At 50.5% G+C, this 22,576-nt stretch overlaps 12 protein-coding genes across 12 annotated transcripts; 7 read left to right on the top strand and 5 right to left on the bottom strand.

Moving 5' to 3' along the window:
• Window positions 1-34: 34 nt before the first annotated feature.
• On the top strand, window positions 35-2,044 carry N7537_005036 (uncharacterized protein; the record flags this gene model as incomplete). Its single annotated transcript, XM_056896093.1, has 1 exon — window positions 35-2,044. The coding sequence occupies one exon, from the start codon at window positions 35-37 to the stop codon at window positions 2,042-2,044; it is 2,010 nt and encodes a 669-aa protein (XP_056755841.1).
• Window positions 2,045-3,817: 1,773 nt separating this feature from the next.
• N7537_005037 (uncharacterized protein) lies at window positions 3,818-5,056 on the top strand (the record flags this gene model as incomplete). Its single annotated transcript, XM_056896094.1, has 1 exon — window positions 3,818-5,056. The coding sequence occupies one exon, from the start codon at window positions 3,818-3,820 to the stop codon at window positions 5,054-5,056; it is 1,239 nt and encodes a 412-aa protein (XP_056755842.1).
• A 1,342-nt stretch (window positions 5,057-6,398) lies between these two features.
• Window positions 6,399-10,056, top strand: phoC (uncharacterized protein; the record flags this gene model as incomplete). Its single annotated transcript, XM_056896095.1, has 7 exons — window positions 6,399-6,523; window positions 6,595-6,679; window positions 6,739-6,864; window positions 6,927-6,977; window positions 7,040-9,527; window positions 9,583-9,752; window positions 9,822-10,056. Coding segments are annotated over 7 exons (3,261 nt in total), but the record flags the coding sequence as incomplete, so codon positions are not given.
• Window positions 10,057-10,459: 403 nt separating this feature from the next.
• On the bottom strand, window positions 10,460-11,242 carry N7537_005039 (FAM210 family protein; the record flags this gene model as incomplete). The annotated part of the gene is made up of 2 exons (XM_056896096.1): window positions 10,460-10,611; window positions 10,681-11,242. The coding sequence occupies 2 exons, from the start codon at window positions 11,240-11,242 to the stop codon at window positions 10,460-10,462; spliced, it is 714 nt and encodes a 237-aa protein (XP_056755844.1).
• Window positions 11,243-11,681: 439 nt separating this feature from the next.
• N7537_005040 (mitochondrial 54S ribosomal protein uL3m) lies at window positions 11,682-12,656 on the top strand (the record flags this gene model as incomplete). The annotated part of the gene is made up of 2 exons (XM_056896097.1): window positions 11,682-12,465; window positions 12,538-12,656. The coding sequence occupies 2 exons, from the start codon at window positions 11,682-11,684 to the stop codon at window positions 12,654-12,656; spliced, it is 903 nt and encodes a 300-aa protein (XP_056755845.1).
• A 251-nt stretch (window positions 12,657-12,907) lies between these two features.
• On the bottom strand, window positions 12,908-13,538 carry N7537_005041 (cytochrome c oxidase assembly factor 1 family protein; the record flags this gene model as incomplete). The annotated part of the gene is made up of 2 exons (XM_056896098.1): window positions 12,908-12,997; window positions 13,077-13,538. The coding sequence occupies 2 exons, from the start codon at window positions 13,536-13,538 to the stop codon at window positions 12,908-12,910; spliced, it is 552 nt and encodes a 183-aa protein (XP_056755846.1).
• Window positions 13,539-13,715: 177 nt separating this feature from the next.
• On the top strand, window positions 13,716-14,379 carry N7537_005042 (uncharacterized protein; the record flags this gene model as incomplete). Its single annotated transcript, XM_056896099.1, has 3 exons — window positions 13,716-13,856; window positions 13,915-14,233; window positions 14,285-14,379. 3 exons carry the CDS (start codon window positions 13,716-13,718, stop codon window positions 14,377-14,379), a joined length of 555 nt encoding a protein of 184 aa, XP_056755847.1.
• Window positions 14,380-14,625: 246 nt separating this feature from the next.
• N7537_005043 (putative JmjC domain protein) lies at window positions 14,626-16,981 on the bottom strand (the record flags this gene model as incomplete). The annotated part of the gene is made up of 2 exons (XM_056896100.1): window positions 14,626-16,652; window positions 16,714-16,981. The coding sequence occupies 2 exons, from the start codon at window positions 16,979-16,981 to the stop codon at window positions 14,626-14,628; spliced, it is 2,295 nt and encodes a 764-aa protein (XP_056755848.1).
• Window positions 16,982-17,770: 789 nt separating this feature from the next.
• On the top strand, window positions 17,771-19,024 carry N7537_005044 (putative para-hydroxybenzoate-polyprenyltransferase Coq2; the record flags this gene model as incomplete). The annotated part of the gene is made up of 1 exon (XM_056896101.1): window positions 17,771-19,024. One exon carries the CDS (start codon window positions 17,771-17,773, stop codon window positions 19,022-19,024), a length of 1,254 nt encoding a protein of 417 aa, XP_056755849.1.
• An 87-nt stretch (window positions 19,025-19,111) lies between these two features.
• Window positions 19,112-19,878, bottom strand: N7537_005045 (putative flavoprotein; the record flags this gene model as incomplete). Its single annotated transcript, XM_056896102.1, has 2 exons — window positions 19,112-19,503; window positions 19,563-19,878. The coding sequence occupies 2 exons, from the start codon at window positions 19,876-19,878 to the stop codon at window positions 19,112-19,114; spliced, it is 708 nt and encodes a 235-aa protein (XP_056755850.1).
• A 204-nt stretch (window positions 19,879-20,082) lies between these two features.
• N7537_005046 (monothiol glutaredoxin GRX5) lies at window positions 20,083-20,679 on the top strand (the record flags this gene model as incomplete). Its single annotated transcript, XM_056896103.1, has 3 exons — window positions 20,083-20,106; window positions 20,164-20,458; window positions 20,525-20,679. 3 exons carry the CDS (start codon window positions 20,083-20,085, stop codon window positions 20,677-20,679), a joined length of 474 nt encoding a protein of 157 aa, XP_056755851.1.
• A 322-nt stretch (window positions 20,680-21,001) lies between these two features.
• Window positions 21,002-22,564, bottom strand: N7537_005047 (ethanolamine-phosphate cytidylyltransferase; the record flags this gene model as incomplete). Its single annotated transcript, XM_056896104.1, has 4 exons — window positions 22,395-22,564; window positions 22,217-22,334; window positions 21,380-22,154; window positions 21,002-21,325 (listed from the first exon to the last, which is right to left on the bottom strand). Exons 1-4 carry the CDS (start codon window positions 22,519-22,521, stop codon window positions 21,002-21,004), a joined length of 1,344 nt encoding a protein of 447 aa, XP_056755852.1. The 5' UTR covers window positions 22,522-22,564.
• Window positions 22,565-22,576: the final 12 nt, after the last annotated feature.

The raw sequence follows: 22,576 nt of genomic DNA on the forward strand, positions 1-22,576 counted from the left end.
CGGGTCTATCCCTATAGACCAGACTACATCGACTATGCCTCATGCTCACCACATTCGTCGGGATGTCATCCCTCCACATCGATTGCCGTTTTTGGTCCCTAGTACCTCTGTAGCCACACAACTTCCATCTCTCGTGGCAAGATCCGAATCCGAATCATCTACGGCGACCGCGGGACCAAAGCCCACCAGCAATCTGACAACGACCGTCTTGCCTGTCGTTCTCGGTGCAGGATTTCCCATTTTGTGTGCTATTATCGTCCTGGTTGTGCTTCACCGGAGACATGTCAAGAAACTTCTACGGGAAGATGCAATGGATAAACATAAATCTCTCGATTTTGGAATGGATACAGTGGGGCCTGCCACAAGGAGGAAAGACCCGAATGGAATGCCCCCGATGTCACAACCAGCCCATACCAAAGGATTGTCTCTTGATGTCGGTCCATATCTGATGCCTCCGAACCTGGAACGTTCCCCGGAGACTCTGCGGTCCATGTCAATAGATGATGACAAGTACCGCCCGGCCACTGCCTCCATTCGGTCGTACCCCAGAAATTCCAATTTTGGAGATATCGATGACGGCAAATCAGGCCTTCTTCAGAATGCACAGAGGATGTCTCGTTCATCCCCGCCGCTGTACTCCTCCCCTATCGAATCTCATGGACGCAGTCCTCAAAAACAGCACAATGATTACCTCGGGCAAGTTCCCGGAGTGACGCCTCCACCTGCCGCACAGCAACCCGGAATGGCTATTGGAAGTCCCAATGCCAACCGGGTTCACACGCCAGAGCCCCTCCCCCATGTGGATTCCTCTTCAGGTCTGAACTTTGGACTGGATGATACATATGGTAACTCATATAACAACCAGCATGAAGAGCACCTCAACTTCGCGCTGCCCGAGCCTTCGCAACCACGAGACTTGAACCATGATCAGGCTCCTGCATCACAGCTTCCTCGTATTTCCCTGCCGGCCAGCGTTGTTACCAGTAGTGACTATGGTGATGATCGCAAGTCGCAATCCACTCTCCCTGCGGTCAACATCCATGGCACAGGAGATGTACAGCAACATGATACCCCAAGCCACGATAACAAGCATCCAGAACTTCCAGAGGAACCTCAGAATCTGGATGCGGTGTATGATAATCGCCGCGATACCCGCCGGATGACTCTCGGGTTGCGCCCCTTACCCCCAGAAGACCCCGCCGACAACCCAGAACAGCGTGCGAATCGGATTCGCTCCTTCTACAAGGAGTACTTCGATGAGAGCAAGGGGGCGCAGGAGCCCACGTACTATGAGGACTTCGGGCCCGAGTTCTATGAGGGTGGTGGTAATTCCGCCGGTTTCATCTACGACCCAACCACCGGCGAGTATTATGATTCCAGTTATGGCGCTGCTCCGTTCGCCGAGCCGATCACTCGTCGCGCGATGACCCCGCCGCCTCGCGCACCTCCACGCTTCCAGGGAGCTGCCCGCCACATGGCCACCAACTCTGCTGGCTACAATGGCATGCCCGGCCCACGCGCCTTCTCATCTGCCTCTGGCCGTATGCCCGGTCCACGCGGCCCCAAGAAACCGATGCCACCCCCGGCGCCGCTGCAAATCCTTCCTACTCCTCACATGTTAACGGATGATTCCCTCATGAGCGCCATGGACTTTGCCCCGGCAAATGGATTCAAGGACCGCCGCGCGGGCCGCCCCGAGACACCCACCGGTGGCATGCGCCCGTACATCCCTGGCGTGCGTGCTCACACGCCACTGGTCTCTGCCTTTGACGAGCTCGCTGTGATGCCCAGTCCTCACGCCCTGCGCAAGTCCGGCACGTTCACGAACCTGGACTTTGTGCCCCCGCCCCGGTTCAAGAATGAGGGTGGTTCCGGCAGCGATGCGGGAAGTATCCGTAGTGCTCGGACTGCCCTCTCTACTACCCACCAGAATAATATCCGCATGGGCAACTACCGTGTCAGTCGTCTGCCGGCCGAGGCCGTCGGTACTAAGGACGACATGATGACTACTCTGCGTCCGAAGTGGGATATGAACAACGCATAAGGAAGTGAACTTGTCGCTTTCCAATGTCATGACTTGTTGTTTTGGTACCTTGTATAAGAGCACGTGATGATTTTGATTTTGATTTTTTGTTTCTCATCTGGGTCCCCCGGTGCTTGAGCTTTTTTTGGGGGTGATGGTCATCGCCCCTTTTTATATTCATTACTCTGTTCTCCCTTTTTTTTTGTTTGCAAATATGCTATCCAAGGCGTAAATAGATGATGGTTGGATTCTTTCCCGTGACCACTTTGAAATTTCATTTCTTCTGCCCGGTCTTTGGGCTGTATATATTAGGTCTCTGTACTCCATACTCCGTGCTCCGTAGTTCTAGAACATAAGATCTAAGATCCAGAGTATACGAACAAATTTCGTATATTTGAACTCAGCACTCCGCCACAATTAGGCGTTCAGCTACATATGTTGTACTCCGTATGGCTGGAAGCTGGGAGTTGGGGGCGAGAAACCGAGCCGCTAACCAAACAAGTCAGGGGCAAGGATGAGAGAGATCAGAATAATTTTAATATTCAATATGCTAATGGGCTAACGAGCTAACGAGCTAACGGGCTAATGGGCTAGACGCAGAAAACAAGATTACCCGTGCCGATCGTATTTTCTTTTTTTTTTTAATTATAGTAGAATTGGTATTCGTATTCCGTATGGAGTATAGTATTGTTGACTACCAAACCGTTGAAGTGGATAATCAGAATCAGATCGGAATCACATTGTGGCAACTGAGTACACGCTGCATCATCGATTTTTTTTATACGAAGCACTATGGAATAGTACTCCATATAAGAGACATCTGGAATATATAACCTTGGAATTCACCTGGGTAGCCTCGGGGCTTCCTTACTTCTGGCCTAACACCCACTGGTACTCTCAGCTCGGTTCTCGGTTCTCTGGTTTCCTTTTTTTTTGCCCTTTTTTCGGTACCAAATAATACACCATAACGTTAAAGATTGGGATTCAAGATGGGTTATTTTCGGAGAAACACATTGTTTTCAGAATTTTTAGAGTATTAGAGAGTATCATAGAATATTATAGAGAGAGTAACAGAGAGTATTCAAGTCCTTTAGCCTTATGGTCAGGGGGTGTCCCATAGCCGGATCAAGGGATTACCAGAAACAGCATCATGTTTGTTGCAAGCGGGGGGATGCAACTGCAACTTAAAGCGTAGCAGATTAAATCGTAGCATAAATTCGCTGACAGAGTACAGAGTACAGCCCTGGAGGGTACTACGGTACAAGTCAATTATAAGCAAAACATATGTAAAATCAAAGTATCTATTAATACAACTAGGAATGTGGTTACGCCGCAATCGTAAGAAATCTCCACTTCCCACCTCAGTCTCACTCTCCCACACACTTCTCTCCTCTGCATGGCTGCTAGATTCGGCCTCGAGAGATTGTGAGTATTCTTCTCTCTTTTCCATCCTTCTCAATTTTCCTTTTATCTCCTTTTATTCTTTCTATTCCGATCGGTTCCTGAGATATCACCGGTTTTCCCCTGAGACTCCCCGACCATCAACCTCAACATCTCTCCTTACGCGTTCAAATCGCAGTCTCTCGTTAAATCAGCCTATTAACTCGGATTCGAAATTGTGACCTCCAGTCTCATTCAGCCCGAAATTATTTCCGCACCCGGAAGTGTCCCTAATTTCTCAAAACTCGCCGAACCTTCTCCCGACTTAGGATCCCTTCGATCCCAACCGCCAATCTCACCGGAGATCACTTACTCTTGACCAACAACCAACATTGGCCAAAATTGTTCTTGACAATGGTTTCACCATCTCAAGGCGCTGCTGCTACGGCTGCATCTATCGCTGCTAGCGCCCCAGAAACCGCTGCACAGACTTCGGCCTCTGCTGCCGAGACCACCAGCGAAACACCTGCCCCCCAACCTACCACTTCTTCAACCTCAACGACCTCTTCGTCTTCGGCTGCTCCCACCACCACCACTTCAACTGAGCCGACTACCACCAGTACCACTACGAGCAGTACTAGTAGCACGTCCACACCCGCGCCTACCACGTCGACCCCAGAGCCTACGACTACTTCGTCCACTACCACTTCGTCCACTTCTTCTACTACTTCTTCCACTACATCCGCCCCATCCACCACTTCAAGTGCCCAGGAGACAACGTTTACATCGACACAGGGAACCACTGTAGTTGTTATCACGTCCACCCAAACACCGACTAACACTGCTGCCACGTCTGCCACCTCTTCCAGCGCCACCAATTCGGCCGCGCTCGCAACCTCCACCTCAGCAGCAAGTTCAGGTGGTCTTTCCCCTAGTGGAACAATCGCCGTTGCAGTCGTTGTCCCAGTTGTCTCGGTGGCATTGATTATCTTGGCGCTGCTCTTCTTCTGGCGTAAGCGCAAGGCAAACAAGGCGGCCGAGGAGGAGCGCCGCAAGGAAGTAGAGGAGTACGGATTCAACCCAAACAACGACCCAACCCTTCCCGGTATTGGAGGCGCTGTTCTCCCCAAGGACGACCAATCCTCCGGCTACCGCGGCTGGGGAACCACCTCTGCCGGGCGCAAGGCGTCCACCAACCTCTCCAGTGGAATGGGTGGCCTGGCCGTGTCGGAAGGAAGCAGCCCCGGTTATCACCACGGTGCAACACCCAGCGATGGCACCGTTCAATACTCCGAAGGTACTCGTCCCGACTCCGGCGAGATTGTTGAACCCATCGGTGTGCTGGGTGCCGCCCCAGTCGCTGCGAACAACCGCAACGGTGACATCCACCGCGGTCCCTCCAATGCATCCTCTGCTTACTCCGCAGCCAACCGTTCCGACGCATCGGAGGAAAGCCACATGTCCGCTGTCCACCCCTCAGCTGGCTACTACGGTGAGAACCCGTACTATGGCGACATGAACACGCACGGCGCATACGGTGGCGACGACTACCAGCCTGTGATCCGCGATGTTCAGGCGCGCCGTAATACCCGCATCGAGAACCCCGGTGTTTATCCACGACAGGGTAATGCTGGTATTGCGCAGAACTTTTGATGGCTCGACTGATTCGGATTTCCTCCAATAATCTTTGAACTCCAAAAGCTCGGCATTCCCGTTTTGTTTTGTTTGTTTTTTTCTTGCACAATACCACACTCTTTCTATCTCAACCACCGCCGACTTCATTCGTTTTTTTTTTTCGGGTCTCTCATGTTCCAATTCCCGGCGCGATGGACTTTCACTTCATGTCTCTATTTGTCCTCTACACTTTTATTTTCCTTTCCTGTCTCTCTCTCCACCCTCTTAATCGGCCTGTCGGGCTTTGATTTGGTTTGGTCATCTGTTTGATATATCCCGCGCATCTGGTCTCAGCTGCATAGCTTGTTTTCGCCTTTTGTGTTTACACACCTCGTTTATGTTTGTGTTGATTGTTCTTTTTTTTTTGTTACACATGTCTTTGTACATGTGATCGTAAGGAGCTGCATCTTGTACATTTCCTGCTGAGTGTGGAGTTTTCCATGCACCTGGACATACTCGAGAGTTGCAATGATACCTCGGGGTGCCTTGGATTAACTCCTAGTTCCCTTGAGGTCTTTGTATCTGGTATAATGAAATGAAAGGTTTACATTGAATGGTTTTGGCCTACGTAGTCTGTATGTGATGGGAGATATAGTTTCGCGGAGAAGGTCGGCAGAATCGTAGATGATGTAGGTACTAGCCTCTTAAGAAAGGATGGGAACAAGAACACTATGTAGTAAGTTACTTTTGACTAAAATAACTATACTAAAAGTTACTAAATATGTACCTATACTACGGCTAAACATATTAAAACATAAATTATGCATAGAATCAAAAGTACTCGGTACATTTCCGTTGTAGTGGTTACCAGTAAGTCAACAACGTGCGTCCGCTGTTCACGGTGATTGGCGATGAATGATTCACACAGCTCCCCACTCCCCGGCTTAATTGCACCTCGCAGCTTTTCCCTTCTCTTCGAACTATACCCTGTAAGGCCCTTAACATTCGAATTGTACCTGGTCCCTGTACATGCCCACATTGTGTCTCTCGAATTATTGCCCCGCTATCTCTATCTCTCTATCTCTATCACCGCTTCGACCCGGAATTTCTGTGCTACTCTTAGCATCTAATCCCTTGATCTGATATACGGGAAACCATCTCAACCCAACGTCACACATTTTATCTACTTGTGTCACTCCGTCCTTTCCCTGTTCCACTATTATTCTTCCCCACTGGGATAGCGCATTAAGCGCCCCTCTTACCCCCGGAAGCCTAGTACCAACTTTGGTTTCGTCCCAAACGTGTCCTTGTCATCCCACCCCTCTCTCTTTTTTTTCCCTCTTCTTCTTTTCTATTGATACCATTCCTACCTCGCCCAGTCAGCTCCAAAAGCTCTCATTCTCCTAACTCTCAGCTCTGTTTCGCTGAGCTTGCGCTACTGTTGCGATCTCGGTCTCCAGAGCTCGGGAGAGCTAAAGCTCTCTCCGAGGGTGTGAAAACATGTACGTATGCCCTGCAGCTCCTGCTATCGCCTGATTCATTACTAGAGCTGCTACTGATATGCTCTGACTCGATAGGAAGTTCGGCAAACAGATCCAGCGCAGGCAGCTAGATCTTCCTGAATATGCCGCCAGCTTTGTTAACTACAAGGCGCTGAAGAAGGTTGGTTTAACGTACCGCCTGCCGACGAGGGAATATGAGCACAGCTAATTCATTCACAGCTGATCAAGCAACTCAGCGCCACCCCGACTATCCCAGCACAGAGAACAGCCGAGGAGATTGCCAGAGCTAATGCGGACCCCCAAGGTGCCCTGCGTGCCAACAAGGAGGTGTTCTTCTTCCGCTTGGTAAGTTGTCGGAATAATTTCCTGCATATAGGAAGATGGGATGTACTTACCATGACGTATAGGAACGGGAGATCGAGAAGGTGAACACTTTCTACCTTCAGAAAGAATCAGAGGTATGGCCATTTATCCAGTGCACAGTCGTAACCTTATTTGGAGACTCATCATATCGCTTTAGTTTTCTCTGCGTCTAAGGACGTTGGTCGACAAGAAGCGGGTGACTCAGTCCCGAGCCACGTCAAATTCTAAAGCACCGTCGAATTTTGCTGCTATGTTTGAAGGCTTCCAACAATTCGATGGCGACCTGAACAAACTGCAGCAATTCGTTGAGATCAACGAGACTGCCATGTCCAAAATCCTCAAGAAGTGGGACAAAACCTCCAAGTCTCGCATGAAAGAGCTGTATCTGCACCGGGCTGTCGAAGTGCAACCATGCTTCAACCGTGAGGTTCTTCGAGACCTTGCAGATAGAGCTACTACCGCACGCCTGGAATTGGAGGCCTGGGCCGAGGGCGAGAACATTCAATATGACGCCTCACGTCCATTGGACCGCACCGCACCCTTGGGCTCGGAAGAGGATGAAATGGACAACCAGATCTTGCAGTCAGCCTCCACCGGCAATCTGCAAACCCTACGTGAATGGCTGGTCAGGTTGAAGCAGCTTCCGGACGCCCGTGAACGAGCCACCCGTACATTCCTGACTGCCATTAATGGGTTCTCGGATGAAGTGCTCGCTTTGCTATTGGAGAGTCAACTTGTTGACATACATGCCGAGGACGACATCAACGAACGAAACTGCCTTCATGAATCGGCCATCTCGGGCCGATTGTTTGTCTTCCATGCAGGTCTCCAGGCATCCGTGGATTTCGCCCGCGCCGATGTCTATGGTCGAATCCCTCTCCACTATGCGTGCATGCACGGCCGTGTGGATATGGTGCGACATCTGCTTGCAGCCGGCCCCCACACCGTCGATGTCATGGACCATGACAACTTTACCCCTCTAATCCACAGCATTGTAAAGGACCAGCTGGCATGCGCTGAGCAGGTTCTACGTAGCAATGCCCGCGTCGACCCAGAGCCCGAGTCGCCCGCTTTGAAGGGAATGGACATTCGTCCCTTGAGAGGCCCGGATCATATTCCTTTGAATCTCGCCTGTCAGCATGGCTCTCTCCCCATCGCGAAGATGCTTCTTGAGCGAAATGCGAAGTTGCTGCCGGATGCAGAGGGTCTCTACCCCCAGCATATGGTTGCACGCGCCTCACAATCGCCAGAGCTACTATTACTCCTAAAGGAGCACGGTGCTGATCTTGACCAGAAGGATAAGCTTTACCAGTGGACTCCGCTCTTCCACGCAGCCAGCGAAGGCTGCGTCCCGTGCCTACGCACCCTGCTCGAGTGCGGGGTCGATGCCCAGGTTCCAGACGAAAAGGGCCTCTCGTCTATGTACTATGCTGCCTGGGAAGGGCATCTGGAGTGCATGCTCCTCCTCTGGGCCCAACCCTCCGGGAGTCAGCCTGCACTGGGGCCACTTGACATTCTCAATGGCGTGCGGATGCAAGAACCCGGCCCGATGGGCGACCCAATGTCCGTGGTTGCAAGCGTTTCTGAATTGGAAATGGCCGATGGTATCCCGGATCTTGAATTGCCTCCCCCCATTATCCCTCTCCGCCGTTATGGCCACAACTTCCTCGACAAGAAAGTATTCATTCAGCTTCTCTTTGATCAAGGAAATGTTGGGTCTATCGCCTTTGATCAGGCGGGCCGACACCCTGCTGCTCGTATGACCATCTCCTCCAAGCTGTCAGATCTCATTCCTCGTACTATGATGCTACCCATCCAGGAGGAGACACGCACAATATCGTTCCACGTGGATAACTTGGACACTTTTGCTGTGGACTTTGAGATCTTCCCTACCTTTGGTTCAAAGGTGATTGCAAAGAGTGTGGCCCTTCCAGACATCTTCCGCGCCGAGTCCTCCAGCACTGGCTCAGGCTGTCTGCCTCTATTCGACCCCCGCCTCCGTACAATCGGCCAGCTGCGCTTCAAATTTCAAGTGATCAAGCCATACCACGGCGATCCTCTAGAGATCACACACTTTGCTACATATTGGAAGGCCACTAGTGCCCTTGACTCAGAGCACAACGGACTTGTGACTGGTTCTAGTTTGTCGGGAGATTATGTTCAGCTCTTTGTACAACTGACCCGGGACCGCGTTGCCGTCCTTTACCCGCAATTTATGATCAACCACCACGGAGTCGACATCCCTGTGTCTCATTTGACATATGCCCAGTTCCAGGCCATTGGCGCAGAGCGCGGTGCCAACCACCCCCAGATTCTCCAGTTCTTGGAAACAGAAGCGGCAAACGACATGCCGCAGACTCATCGACTCCTGGCGGCGTCATTCTTGTCGTTACACGATGTCTTACACCAACTCCCTATTGACTTGAATGTCAACATCTCCCTCCTCTACCCATCGCCCGCCGAGGAGAAGAAGCTCGACATGACTTCTTTGGCGGATGTCAACAGCTTTGCCGACGTTATCTTGACCGATGTATTCGACCACGCCCGTATGGCCCGTGATAAGAACCCAGAGTTCATGCGTTCCGTCGTCTTCACCTCTTATAACCCGAACATCTGCAGTGCACTCAACTGGAAGCAACCCAACTGTGAGTCACCTTGGAATAGAGTCCAACTGGTGTGTGATACTAACTCCATTACTAGATCCTGTTCTCCTTTGCAATGATCTTGGTCAAATTCGTGACCTGGCTGGGAACGTTGACTCGATGCCCCATGTTAATAGCAGTGGCCGGGCTTCGATGTCAATCAAGGAGTCTGCTCGTATTGCCCAGAGCAACAACTTCATGGGCCTGATCTGCAGATCTAGCCTTTTGGTATGTTTGATCCTATTTCTGCGTGGTCTCTCTTCTTTCTCTCTAGCTCGCCTACTGACCACTGTGCAGAATGTTGTTCCCGCGCTCGTCGAAACCATCAAGGAGCTCGGCCTTGTGCTTGTGGCTGACACTTCTGACGATGTCAGCCAGTCAGATAGATTCGAGGAGCTACCCGCCACCGATACCATGGGCGTGGCCGACTGGGCATACCGCATGCCCGACGGTGTTAATGGCGTGATGAGAGCCAACGGCATTCTGAGATTTAACGACATGATCGATATGTGATCCGATTCACCCTTGCTTTCCTTGGAGAGATACACCCTTTACATACGTCGCAATTTAATTCCAACAACGAATATTACGAGGTTTGGTAGCCTTTGCCATGCCATACTTGCTTTATTTTCATGTTCTCTATTTTGCTTCTGGCTAGTTATTTCAAACAGCGGAGATAGTCCCCAGCATGCGACTTTCTCTTTGTTGCTTTCCATCTTTGTCATTTCCTATCTCATCTTGGGCGCCGGAGATAGAGCTGGGGTTGTTGATTACATGTAGATCGTCTGGAGAGTTGAGAGGAGAAGGCAAACCAAAAAGAAAGAAAAAAAAAAAAAAAAAGATTGCCGTATTAGAGAGCTGAATGGCTATTAATGTACAATGGTCCGAATCCCAAGTCCTGTATCTCCCGCTATGCTACATAATCAACATCACCTTCACGTACTTTTCGGCTTCCTCTTCCCAATATCCCACCCCCATCCACGCAGGATCTTCACAACCTTTGGCGTCACTGCCGCCGTCAACGGCACTCGAATAAATATAAAGCTCTTATGGATGGCATAAGCGAAAACCAACTGCGTCCAGATACCTGCAAGAAACACACACCAATTAGAACCCCAACCCTCAGAAACTAACAAAACAGAAAAAGAAAACTTACTAGCTTCTTCCTGATTCCGCTCCTCAGCCTGAGCAAGTTGCCCCTGCCCATCCTCCGCTTCAGGACTCTTATTCTGCGGCCACACAGTCTTGAGCTTATCCTTAACAAACCCAATAACAACATGCTCGTAGTATCCAATGCGCTCAACACCAAGCAAGCGCACGGCTGCAAAGCAGAATGGGAAATCCAGCGCCGAGAGTCCAAGATACACTCCCAGCGCAGCCCATCCATACTCCCGCGACAGTTTCTTCAACCGCTGCGATAGCGACGCCTTCTCCGAAGCTCCAGCTCCAGCTCCAGACCCCTTGGCACCATCACCAGCCGACCCGGAATTAAACCGGCGCTGCTTGAACTGGAACGAGCTCGGTGCCGGGCGGGTGCGCGTTGAGAAGCGCGCTGTCGTGAGGTTCCGACGTGTGGCTTGTGTTCCCTGGGCGAAGATTGTGTGGCGTGCGAGGGATGGACGGGTCGAGGGGTGGAGGTATGAGGATAAGCTTGGGGTTTTGAGGACCGCGCTAGGGCGCGAGATCCATTTTGTGAGGAGGGTTGGGCGGAGGGACATGGTAGGTTGGCTTGTGTTCCCCTGTTCTTGATTGAGGGGGTTGTGTGTGACTTGAACGAATTGGTGTTGAGTCTGGAGAGGACATAGAAATCGTGGTTTTTTTTCCCTCGTTTCTCTCGGCGTTTTCGGCTTCCGGTCCGATCGGGTTGGCGTGTGTATGTCGGAGTTAGGGATTAATGCGGGTTCTGGTGGTGTCGGTACGGAAGGGGATGATGTATCGTAGATGAAATATTCGAATGATTTCTATTGCTTCTTTGCTATTATTCGTACAACATCCTAGCCTTAGCTATCCCCTAAACCCGTGGGAACATGGACGCAGCTCTGAATTTGTATACTTCGGGGGTCTTGCATATACGCTGACTAAGCCCAACACCAAAAACTTCCCGAGTTCTCAGACACGACGAGCACCCCAATCCCCCTCCCAATATCAAAACCCACCATGTCGCCGCGTTTAGGAGGGCTACTTCAGCTCTCGCCCGTATGGGGTGCCCCATTGATCACACCCCGGATCCCCGTGCGCTCATTCGGAATCCGATCCCTCAACCCGCCCAAACCGAGTCGTTTCAATGTCGGCCCCGGGCTGCCAGTCCTCGAGTCGACTTCCACAGCGGCTCTCCGCCGCAAAGCCAATTCCCTCCCGCTCCGCACTGGCGCTATCGGCATCAAGAAGGGCATGACTGCTATCTACGATCCGGAGTCTGGAAAGCGCATCCCCTGCACTGTCCTCCAGCTGGATCGTGTCGAGGTGATCTCCCACAAGACCCGTGAGAGACACGGTTACTATGCTGTGCAGGTTGGTGCTGGCTGGAAACACCCGAATAATGTGACCAAGTCGTTGCTTGGACATTTCTCGGTTAATGGGCTGTCGCCTAAGCGCCATATCTTTGAGTTCCGTGTTAAGGACGAGGCGGGCCTTATCCCTGTTGGTCAGAGTATTGAGGCGGGTTGGTTCCAGGAGGGCCAGTTTGTTGATGCTCGCTCCAATACTAAGGGTAAGGGCTTTGCTGGTGTCATGAAGAGACACGGTTTCCACGGTCAGGATCGCAGTCACGGTGTTAGTTTGACGCATCGTTCGATGGGTTCTTCTGGTCCTGGTCAGGGTGGTGGTTCTCGTGTCTACCCCGGAAAGAAGATGGCCGGAAACATGGGCAATAACCAGAATACTGTTCAGAACTTGAAGATTCTCAAGGTGGATTCTGAGAATGGTATTGTGGTTGTCAGCGGTATGTGATTTGATCTCGAGTTGCTCCAAGCCTCTTCTAAGTCCTCTTGCTAATATATTTCTTTTTCTTCAGGTGCCGTCAGCGGTCCCAAGGGCTGTGTTGTGAGAATTCAGGATGCGATCAAGAAGCCATGGCCGGAAGTGCCACAGGCAGAGTCGGCAGAACCTGCCACGGAAGCCGCTACTGCTTGATTGGAGATTTCTTTTCTTAGTTCTGACCATGTACTATTACACCATACGCGCGATATTGTTTGACTTGAGCGGCGTTTGTATATGATACAAAAAATGATATCCTTCTTCCTTTTTTCTCTTAAGCCATTGAGAAAGAAAAAAAAACAATGGCTTCGCAAAGTTGATAACGCAACAAATGGTCCCATAAAGAATGTCCCTAAACGCCTGAGCCAATGCACTGCTGTATCTGTACACGAGAGCTCCTTCAAGATTCAGTTCTTCCGGAAGGGATCGGTATCCTTGTCGAGCAATTGAACCACCGTTCCATCCTCGGTCTCGAGACTCCATTCCTCAGTGCGGAACTAGAAAAGAAAGGAAAGAAGTCAGCAACTAGTACAGAACACAGAACAACGTCGTAAACCAAATAAGCCCAAAACTCACATAGCTCATACGATCCGGCCGAATGCTGTGGAACTTCATCTTGCCCTGAGACTTCGTCCCCTTAACCCAGAACGAGATATTAATGCGACCATGCAATTGATTCATCTCTCCACTGATCCAGGGAATCTGCTGCGCGAAGTAGATCTCATCACCTAGGATCTCACGAGCCCGCGGCGACGTCCGCAGCGCATATAGCGTGCTGTTTACGATACTCGACGACGACTTCTGGTAATTGAAGATTCCAAGCATGCCCGCTCCCGTCGCGATAATGAATATCGGCAGTGTGAGAAGCCATTTGCGGGTTGGGTTCGGGTTCGGTAGCTCGCGGTCCGCACGTCGTTCCAGTAGCGGTCCTGCGTTCGGGCCTGGGGCAGCTATCATTGTGCGTCGGCTGGCGATGTTGGGTCGGGCGAATGGCCGGGCGAGCGCGGCGCGCCGCGTGAATACTCGGGAGAAAACCATTGTTGTGTTTGCGGGTGTTTATTTGGTGTTTTGTCGGGCTGGTGGTTCGATTTGGGGGGGGAGGTTGCGGAAGAAAAGAGTGTCAAACAAGACAAACAACTTTGAACCTTTCGACGTCACTGCACCGCCAACGGCTGAGAGTACAACGCTTTTGTTTTGGCTTTGAGATTTCGAGAAATGGCTGCGGTCAGATTACGCAAGGCGTTTCGATACCCTGAGGAATCGGAGGGTGAGCGAGAGGAGTTGGATGAAGAGCAACAAGAACGGGTTATCGAGCAGTTGCAGAGGCAGAATGATGCTCGTAATGCTCAGTACAGTGTATATATCTTTTTCTTCTTCTTTTATAATGGAGGATCCATGCTAAATATGTTCGCAGATGATTTTTACTGCACTTCCACTGCTGGCTGCTACAGTATTTGTGTCTTCGGTGCTATCAGCTTCCAGTCAGGCTGAACGATTGTTCTCGTTTCTCGGCCTTGTTTCGTTGTTGACAACGGCCTATATCATGAAATGCTCTCCTCTGCAGCCTGATCGCAAAGGCAAGAAGCCTGTGACGTTCCACACCGAACGTATTGCTCGGCTTCGTGCGGCTCTAGTGCCTGGCAACAGTGCGATTTGCTTGTTGCTGGCTGTGGTCTATTTTTCTACAGGTTCATCTTATGGGATCCAACCGGTGCTATACTTGATTCCTGGAGGTGAGTCTCTTCTTTTCGATGTTGGGGGATATCGAGTCTGACTATGTATAGTCATGCTCGCAGTGATTCTACTTGCCCAAAAGGTCATGCTCTCTGTTGACCTTGCATCCCTCAAGGATCTACAGTACGAGTACAAAGGTGCCTAGCCAGTAGTTAGTAATTCACGAATTCAACTTGATTTCAACTTGAATACATATGTTCATTATTAAAGTACAGCCAGATTTTGTCAAACCATGGTGTCGCAGAAGAGATAAACCCTTCGGGGAATCACAAATCATACATCCGATTTCCTTCACCACACCCTTTCGCAAAATATTCAGCGCTCATCGTAATTCGTGAAATAAAAGTGATCTCTGTCGTGTGCTCGAACTCAGCAAAAATCATGAGCTGATTCAAGTGCCTGCCTGGACCATCAATGATGGATCAACAGGAATTGCCCCATCCTTCCCATCAAAGCCCAGTGGAATATCATCGTTCCCGTTGTCATTTTGTGCCGGCTGGTCGAACGGACTTGACTCGAAGCTGAAGCCCTGATCTTCTAGGGTCTTTTGCCGTCCTATTTCAGCTTCCTCAGCTTCCTTCTGGCGTTTTTGAATGCGTCCATGAACATCATCGCCAAATTTCTTCAACCACCACAGATTCGATTTCCGGAAATCCACCAAGGACTCGATGCTGCGGGGATCGGCGACCTTACTGGTGTCATGACCCAGAATGGTACAGTTAGGTTCATAGGGTTTCATGGATGGGTCACGCTGGCAAGCACCGCAGCTGCATTCCTTGCGGCATTTTGGACACAGCCAGTGATGCTTTTCCATAGCCTCCTGAGGGGAAATTTCAAAAGCACGGAACAAACTGCCGTAACAGTAACGCTGGTCACAATTTGAGCAAGGCGCGAGCTTCCAGTTGACCTCGAAATGAAGGCAAACGTGACAGCGGTGGACGTCATCTGATTTTGCCATGAGAGACTGCCGCAATTTGCGGCGCTTTTTGGACCGAGCGTTGTCTTCGGATTCGCTATCAGCATCTTCGATCGTGTTGTCTACCACGGGCTTGGGCTTCTTGGGATCATTCCAGGGGCGGCGCATCAGTTGCTCTTGGCAAATCTCCGCCACAGACTTTTTCCCTGCCTGACCCCGAGCGACAATGAAAGTGGGAAACTGAATCTTCAAAGCCTTGTTGTTCTCGTCAGAGGAAATTATCAGCCGTCGCCATGTCTCGTAGCGCTCGGTTAAGTGCTTCCACTGAAACTGTTCCATCCACTTGAGGTTGGAAACACATGCACAGCTTCTACCCATGACGTAGCAATCCATGCATACATCATAAGGGTCCTCCTCGCCGTTAATATAATTTACGCAACCAGGACAGGTAAGAAACCTGTTGAAGATGTTGCACCGGCAAAATGAGCAGGTGACATTGCTCTGGAACTCATGATACTCGACGTTCTTCTCTGGCTTCTTTTGTGAGAAGGATTCGGACAACAAAATGTTCTTGTACATATCAAACAGCCGTTTGAAGTCCTCCCACAGTTGAACCACCGCCGGGTGGTCAACCCTTTTTGCTTCCCGTAACAATTTGTAATACCGATCAAGAGTACAGTACACAATTGCTTTGTTCTTGTACTGTTCATCACGGCAGACCATTCGCGCATGCGGCAAAGCTTCACGCAGGGCCAGCTCGAGCGTGTCCACAGTAGTGCGATTCCAGGCAACTTTCATCGTTCGAGTGCCGCGGTTCCAAACCTGGTGAGCAGCAAGAGGGGGTACAAGAATAAGGTCACCGGGCTTTTGCTCCACCACCCAGGTCTTAAATGGTGCAATCTCCCATGCATGCAAGGGAGCAAAGAAATCTTCAATGTCAATGTCATGCCCGAGAACAGACATCCAGTATTCGGAAACGATACGTCGGTCATTGGTCTCTGTCATGAGCCAGATAGAAGAACCCGGTTCTGTTGGCTTGCCGTTTTCTGAAGACCCATCAGATGCGTCGACCATTATGTTGTGACCAAGACTGGCACACATCTCTTGGTGTGCTGGCGTGTATGTACCCTCATGACCGATGTAGCACATAAGGTTCTCCGCACGCATGTTTGGGGGCAGGCTACTCATCAAATCGCCCGCTGGGGCAATGAGGTCGCCTTGGGTGGACTTGGGGATTTCGGACAGATTCGTTTTTCCCGACGCAGGGCCCTCAAAGGCTTTGGGTGCTTCGTTTAGGTAGAACAATGAAGGTGGTAACAAGTTCTCAAGATAGGCACGCCACTCGGGAGGGCAGTCGATGTCCTTGAGGTAGAGCCGTTGCAGGTCTTTGTTTGTATAGTTGTGGACTGTCACCTGCCGAGTGAGAAGTGGTAGGCTTTCAAGGTAATGGCCCATGCTGAAGTTCTGGGTCCTCTTCTTGACTAGATCTCGAACTTCTTCGACTGTTAAGGGCCGTTGCAGTTAGTATCAGCCAACGAAGGATGACCAAGAGCGCGAACTCACCTTTCTTCGCGTATTTTTCTCGGAGCCATTTTTCCGAGAAAATACTCTTGTCAAGACGCTGATGAAATCCTCTGATGACCAAGGGTCTTCCGCTTAGGACAACCTGGAACAGGACAAGCCTTTCGAAGTCCTCCAGAGGGAATTCCTCAATTGAGTCACAGGTGATTTCCATCGCAAACTCAAAATTAGGAGTTGATTCAACAACCCGATGAATATCGAGGACAGGCGAGAGTGGCTCGAAAGCCAGGCGTGTTCGATGTGCCGGCATCGTGAGCGCAGAGCCCCAAGATGTCCCGACCTTTAGTTGATGTTCGTAATCGGCGCAATTCTCGCAGGAGCGAAGTTCATGATTTGAGAGAAAGTTGGTGGTCAGGACCAAGGTTGAGATTGTGTAAGACGTAGAATTGTGAACTAGCTGGGTGGATTGGGTGGTCTTTCACTGTTTCAGTAGTGCGGACGTGATGATGGTTGGAACGAGATGACTGAGTGAAGTGGGAAGGAGCGAGGGAGGTGGGTACACAGTAGATAGAACAGAAGGGTTGAAGAAGTAAATTTAAGCTTGGGAGTCGAGAGGTGTAAGATCAGATAGAGTGACGTGAGGTGTCGCAGCTCATTCCCTTCAATTCTGGCGATCATCAACTTCTGGAACGCGGGATGCCGCGTTTTATGGCCTCAGGCAGAAACATACACGTGAACCTTGGAACTGTCTCAGTTATTTCATTATTTTACCTACATAAGGGGATAAGGGCATAAGGGAACTTGGAGGTAATATAGCCTAACTTCTTTCTTCGGTTTGAAGGCACTTTAATAGTATTCAGCTCAATGTATACTTGCTAGTCTCAGCATAGCGTGACAGCGCGGCTCCATATAAAGTAGATCTGATGGCCCAAATAGGCTTAGGGGGAGGAACGAAGCCGCTTTTTCCTGCATGACGATGTAATTTCCGACACCTAGATCTTCAGATAGCCAGACCTTCAAGGCTTCTGAGAGGAATATGAATATTACTGGTTGCCTTAATTGACACCTCATGTTCAGTTTCTAGTCCCCAGTTCTCGCCATGCTTTCCACCAGCTCCCGTCTCTTCCGCGCTCAACTATCCCCATACAGGCAAAAGGTCAACCTCACTGGTCTATACAATGGGCGCCTTTCCACACTCGCTCACAATGCCTATTCCTCAACGCAATTGAAAAGCGGCCGAACCTTCGCTGGTGCCTCATCCAATGCCTTGCGAACACAAGTCCAAGTCCGACACAACTCACAGTTGCAATCGCCCGCAACACAACCAATCGAGACGGACAGTGCGGAAAAGAACCCAGCCACCCACTACACCCCACCGAAGACAGGCTTGATTGCATCTCTACCGAGTTCATGGATACCCTATGCGGAATTGGTGCGGCTGGACAAGCCAACGGGCACATACTACCTATTCTTCCCAACTCTCTTTTCTACCCTTCTCGCTGCGCCAATGGCTGGTGTGGCACCTCTCCCTGTCTTGGGCACAGCAGCACTGTTCTTTTCCGGCGCGCTGATCATGCGCGGTGCAGGCTGCGCGATCAACGATCTGTGGGACCGAAACCTGGACCCTCATGTGGAACGCACCAAATTCCGACCCATTGCCAGAGGTGCACTCTCGCCCAAAAAGGCAGTTCTCTTTACGGGTTCACAGTTGGTGGCTGGGTTGGGCGTACTTCTTTCGTTCCCTAGTCAGTGCCTTTGGTATGGGATTCCTAGTATGCCTATTGTGGTAGCCTATCCCCTTGCTAAGCGCGTGACCAATTACCCGCAAGCTGTCTTGGGTCTTGCTTTTTCATGGGGAGCGATAATGGGATTCCCAGCGCTGGGGGTGGACTTACTTTCCAATCATGATGCCATGATGGCCGCAGGTGCCCTTTATTCCAGTTGTATTGCTTGGACAGTTCTGTACGATATGATTTATGCACACATGGACATTAAAGACGATGTCAAGGCCGGAATCAAGTCAATTGCCCTCCGCCATGAGCACAACACCAAGGCTATCCTGAGTGGTCTAGCGGTGACTCAGGTCTCGCTCCTCGCGGCTGCAGGAGTCGCTGCTGGTTGCGGACCTGTTTTCTTCGTTGGAAGCTGCGGCAGTGCCGTTTTGTCGCTTGGTCTCATGATTTGGAAGGTTCAGTTGAAGAGTGTTCCGAACTGCTGGTGGTGGTTCAAGAACGGATGTCTGCTGACCGGAGGAGGGATTTCCTTGGGCTTGCTCGCCGAGTATGCGACGCAGTACCTTGGTCTGTACAATACGACGGAGCCGGAGCGCGTGGTGGCCGAGTCAACACAATAACCATGTACAATAACCATGTAACAATATATATAGCCGTCCAAGGCTTGGTTCCTTTCTTTTTTTTTTTCTTTTTTCTTTTTTTTTCTTTCAAGGCATCTGCAACGACCCCGCCACGTAGTTTTGGATGGCAGTGACGATATCTCTCCAGTCCATCATGCTTCCGGTGTCGACATCTCCACTGGCCAGGCTCTTCTCTATGGGAGGCAGAACAGTCACCCAGCCTTCTGGATTTGATTCACTCCATCCCCACTGGTCACGAAGAACTTTAAGCTGCTTCTTGGTCACTGGATGTCGGTACGCACATGTGTCCATGTCCAACGCTGCAAAAATCATAGATTTCTGAGTCTTGAATCCCATATCCACTACCCCAGTTGTATCCCAGGCCCTGATGACGGAGAGAAGCAGGTTGTCGGCGATCCCATTAACCATTTTCGCCATGGTATTTGCAGACAACGGGGCAACCAGTAGAATATGCGCCCCTATGATGATGTCAGTTGCTTCTTTGTATCATGTACCATATATCTACATAGTCACTGACATTTGCGCAGCTCAATATGCAAGACTGGTCCTCCGCGTGTCCACGACGGAGACCATTCATCTTTGTCCCGGTAGATAGCGTCGATACCATCTATTTGTAGCAGACTGTCGAGGACCAGTTGCTCCGAGCTCTGCCCAACGAGGAACTTTTCCGCTGGCTCGGTAACTAGGATGCGGACTGAGATGTTCTTATTACGACATAGCGCCTCTGCAATGTCGGGCAGCTTGATGGTAGCGGCTGCTAGTAACACATGGATCTTCTTGTCATTTGTATACTGCTGGGCAATAAAAGGCGCAGGCGTTATTTGAGAATCCATTGCAATATCTTTATTGTGACAAAAAAGACAGATAACAAGATAGACAAGTCAAGTGAAGAAGACTGGCTCACAGAGCCCTAGAGACCTTTAGATGTGTGGGGATCAACCAGACCCGCCGACCAACCGTTGATTAAATAATACTAAACCTCCAGACCTTTCCCCGAAGTCAACCTCTTCTTTTGTAAACTACCCATCATTTTCAAAATGTTTTCCAGAGCAGTTGCATCGGTACGTATAAAAATTTCCCTATTCCGCAAGATCCTCCAACTCACATGAATTCCACAGGCTTTCCGCCCGGTCTCACGGCCAACCTTTTTGCGCCCCGTCCGCTCGGCCATCCAGTTCCCCTCGGGCCCTTCTATCCCCTCTGTCCTCCATGCACGCCTTCTGTCCAACGAGACCCGGACGGCGATCGATAAGGCGGTTTCTTCCGCCCCCGTCGTTCTGTTCATGAAGGGTACACCCGAGACTCCCCAATGCGGTTTCTCCCGTGCCACTATTCAGATCCTAGGCCTGCAGGGTGTTGATCCCAAGAAGTTCGTCGCTTTCAACGTACTGGAGGATGCGGAGCTGCGCTCAGGTAAGTTGGGATTATCTCGAGTGAACTTCTGCCGGATTTGGATTGCTAATCATGCTGCGTTTACAGGAGTCAAGGAATACTCTGAGTGGCCCACTATTCCCCAACTATACCTCGAAAAGGAGTTCATTGGTGGTTGTGATATCCTGATGTCCATGCATCAAAATGGTGAACTTGCCAAACTTCTGGAGACCAAGGGTGTCCTGGTTGCCGCGGATGAATAAATAGAAGCCGAGCACGAGTGGAAGATGTCAGCCTATCAATTTGATAGATGGCTGTCTCTGTAAAATTATTTGTCTCTAATGTATTCTGGTCCCAATATCCTGCTGGTCAGATAGTTGTTTTGTTGATTTGACAAATGGAAGGTAATCTCCAATCTAATCTGCTCCAGTAGACCAAAATGTCACAAGCCGCCATGCAAACGAACGAGGCAGACGCTTGTATAAGAAGGAACCACAGTTGATGAGGCCTAATATCATACGTGCAGTTGATCTTCATTACTTGATTAGTATTTCCCCCAAAAGAACGACAACCGGTCTATTCAGCTCATTTAGCTGCTTCAGCTGCCTCTTGTGACTTCACCAGATCCTCAGCAATGGCCTTGTCTAGCTTTGCGCGTTGCCTGGCTTCATAAGCTTCACGGCTCTTCAAGATCCGACCAACAATTTCGCCAGCGTTCACGTGTTGGAAGGCATGCTGCTCGGCTTCGCGGAAGATTCCCATCTTCTTGGGAGCAGTGTATGGATCGTATGTTAGCGGGATGAAGGTCGTGGGCCCGTGGTAGACAGCATCGGGAGTGCCCCATGGGATTGCCTTGAGGTATGGTTCGCTGGGGGTAAATGGCGCAGAGAATATGACAGCATTGATGTACTATGGCGAAGGTCAGCAAATGGAACAGATGAAAGCACACCAAGAAAAACTTACGCGGCATTGAAGAACACAGAGACCACGTTCGAAAATGTTCATGATTGGGTAGTTCAAGCCTTTCCAATGGTTGATCACATCGTCATCATGGATACCTGCGACAATGTAGGTTGGCGCATAGTCCTCGCCATGGTCCTTCAACCTCTTTGCAACCTGGTCTTGCTCATACCAGCCACGTTGCCGGCCCTCGGACTCCTCGAGCTCTGTGACTTTGCGCAGGAACGCAATGTGACCAGAAGAAAAGAGGTCGAACCCTCCGTCAACATAAACAACCCTCTGTCCAGGTTTAGGTCCCTTTCCATCGACCAACGTCTCAAACAGGCCAGCCTCCTCGGCAACGTGGTCCATCTTCGCGGTGCCTGAGCCAGTCCATGTCCACACCTGAGGGCCAGGCTGAAGACCGCTCTCATCCGTCGCATAGTCCTTGATTCTCTGCAAAAGATCTGCAGCAGAAGCCTTGCGCTCCTCGGGGCTTCCATACCCTTCCAGTCCAGCGAGTGTACCCTTCACAGATTTGACGAAGTGGTTCCTGGTGCACAGCAGCATGCGGCCAACAAGATCGGTTGTCGAGATGCCCGGGGTACGTTTGACGACACGGAAGCGTCCAGCGGCTTTGACAAAGCGGTAACAATCGTTTCCATCACTGTCGGAAGTAATGTCGTCTCCATGGACGACATATTTGCATCCGTAGTGGGAGACCCAGGGTAGGTAGGTCACGTAGGGGGCATGTGGAACACTTTGAGTTGCCCAACGACACGCGTCAACAGCTGCGACACTAGATGAAACCGAAATTAGTGTCAGATCCTAGCGGCTACACCGGTTTATAGTCAAACCAACCGTTCTTCCAGTGACATCACTGTCGGACCCTTGTTCTCGAGGATAGCTTGATCGGAGTGTATTCCCACGTAAAGGGCCTTTCCTAGCTGGCGCGCTTGGAGCATAGCACCGGCATGACCTGTAGAGCGACCCATTAATTAGCTCAGAGTAATTGACTGGGTGTTAATTGCAAACCTACCGTGGTGGCTGAAGTCGAAGCATCCATCTACCCAAAGTCTGTCCTCTGAGATTGGTACATCCTCCTGGGGATCAACAGGCCACTGGCCAGGCAGAGGAACCTGTTCCTCGAGTGGTGTTGAGTCCATTTTCACAATAGTACTCGGTAACAAATTCAGAATTGTTCCAAAGTATAGAGCTGAA

The sequence above is a fragment of the Penicillium hordei genome (genome assembly GCF_028827395.1).
Source record: "Penicillium hordei strain IBT 12815 chromosome Unknown utg000002l_segment0_segment0, whole genome shotgun sequence".
NCBI lineage: Eukaryota > Fungi > Ascomycota > Eurotiomycetes > Eurotiales > Aspergillaceae > Penicillium > Penicillium hordei.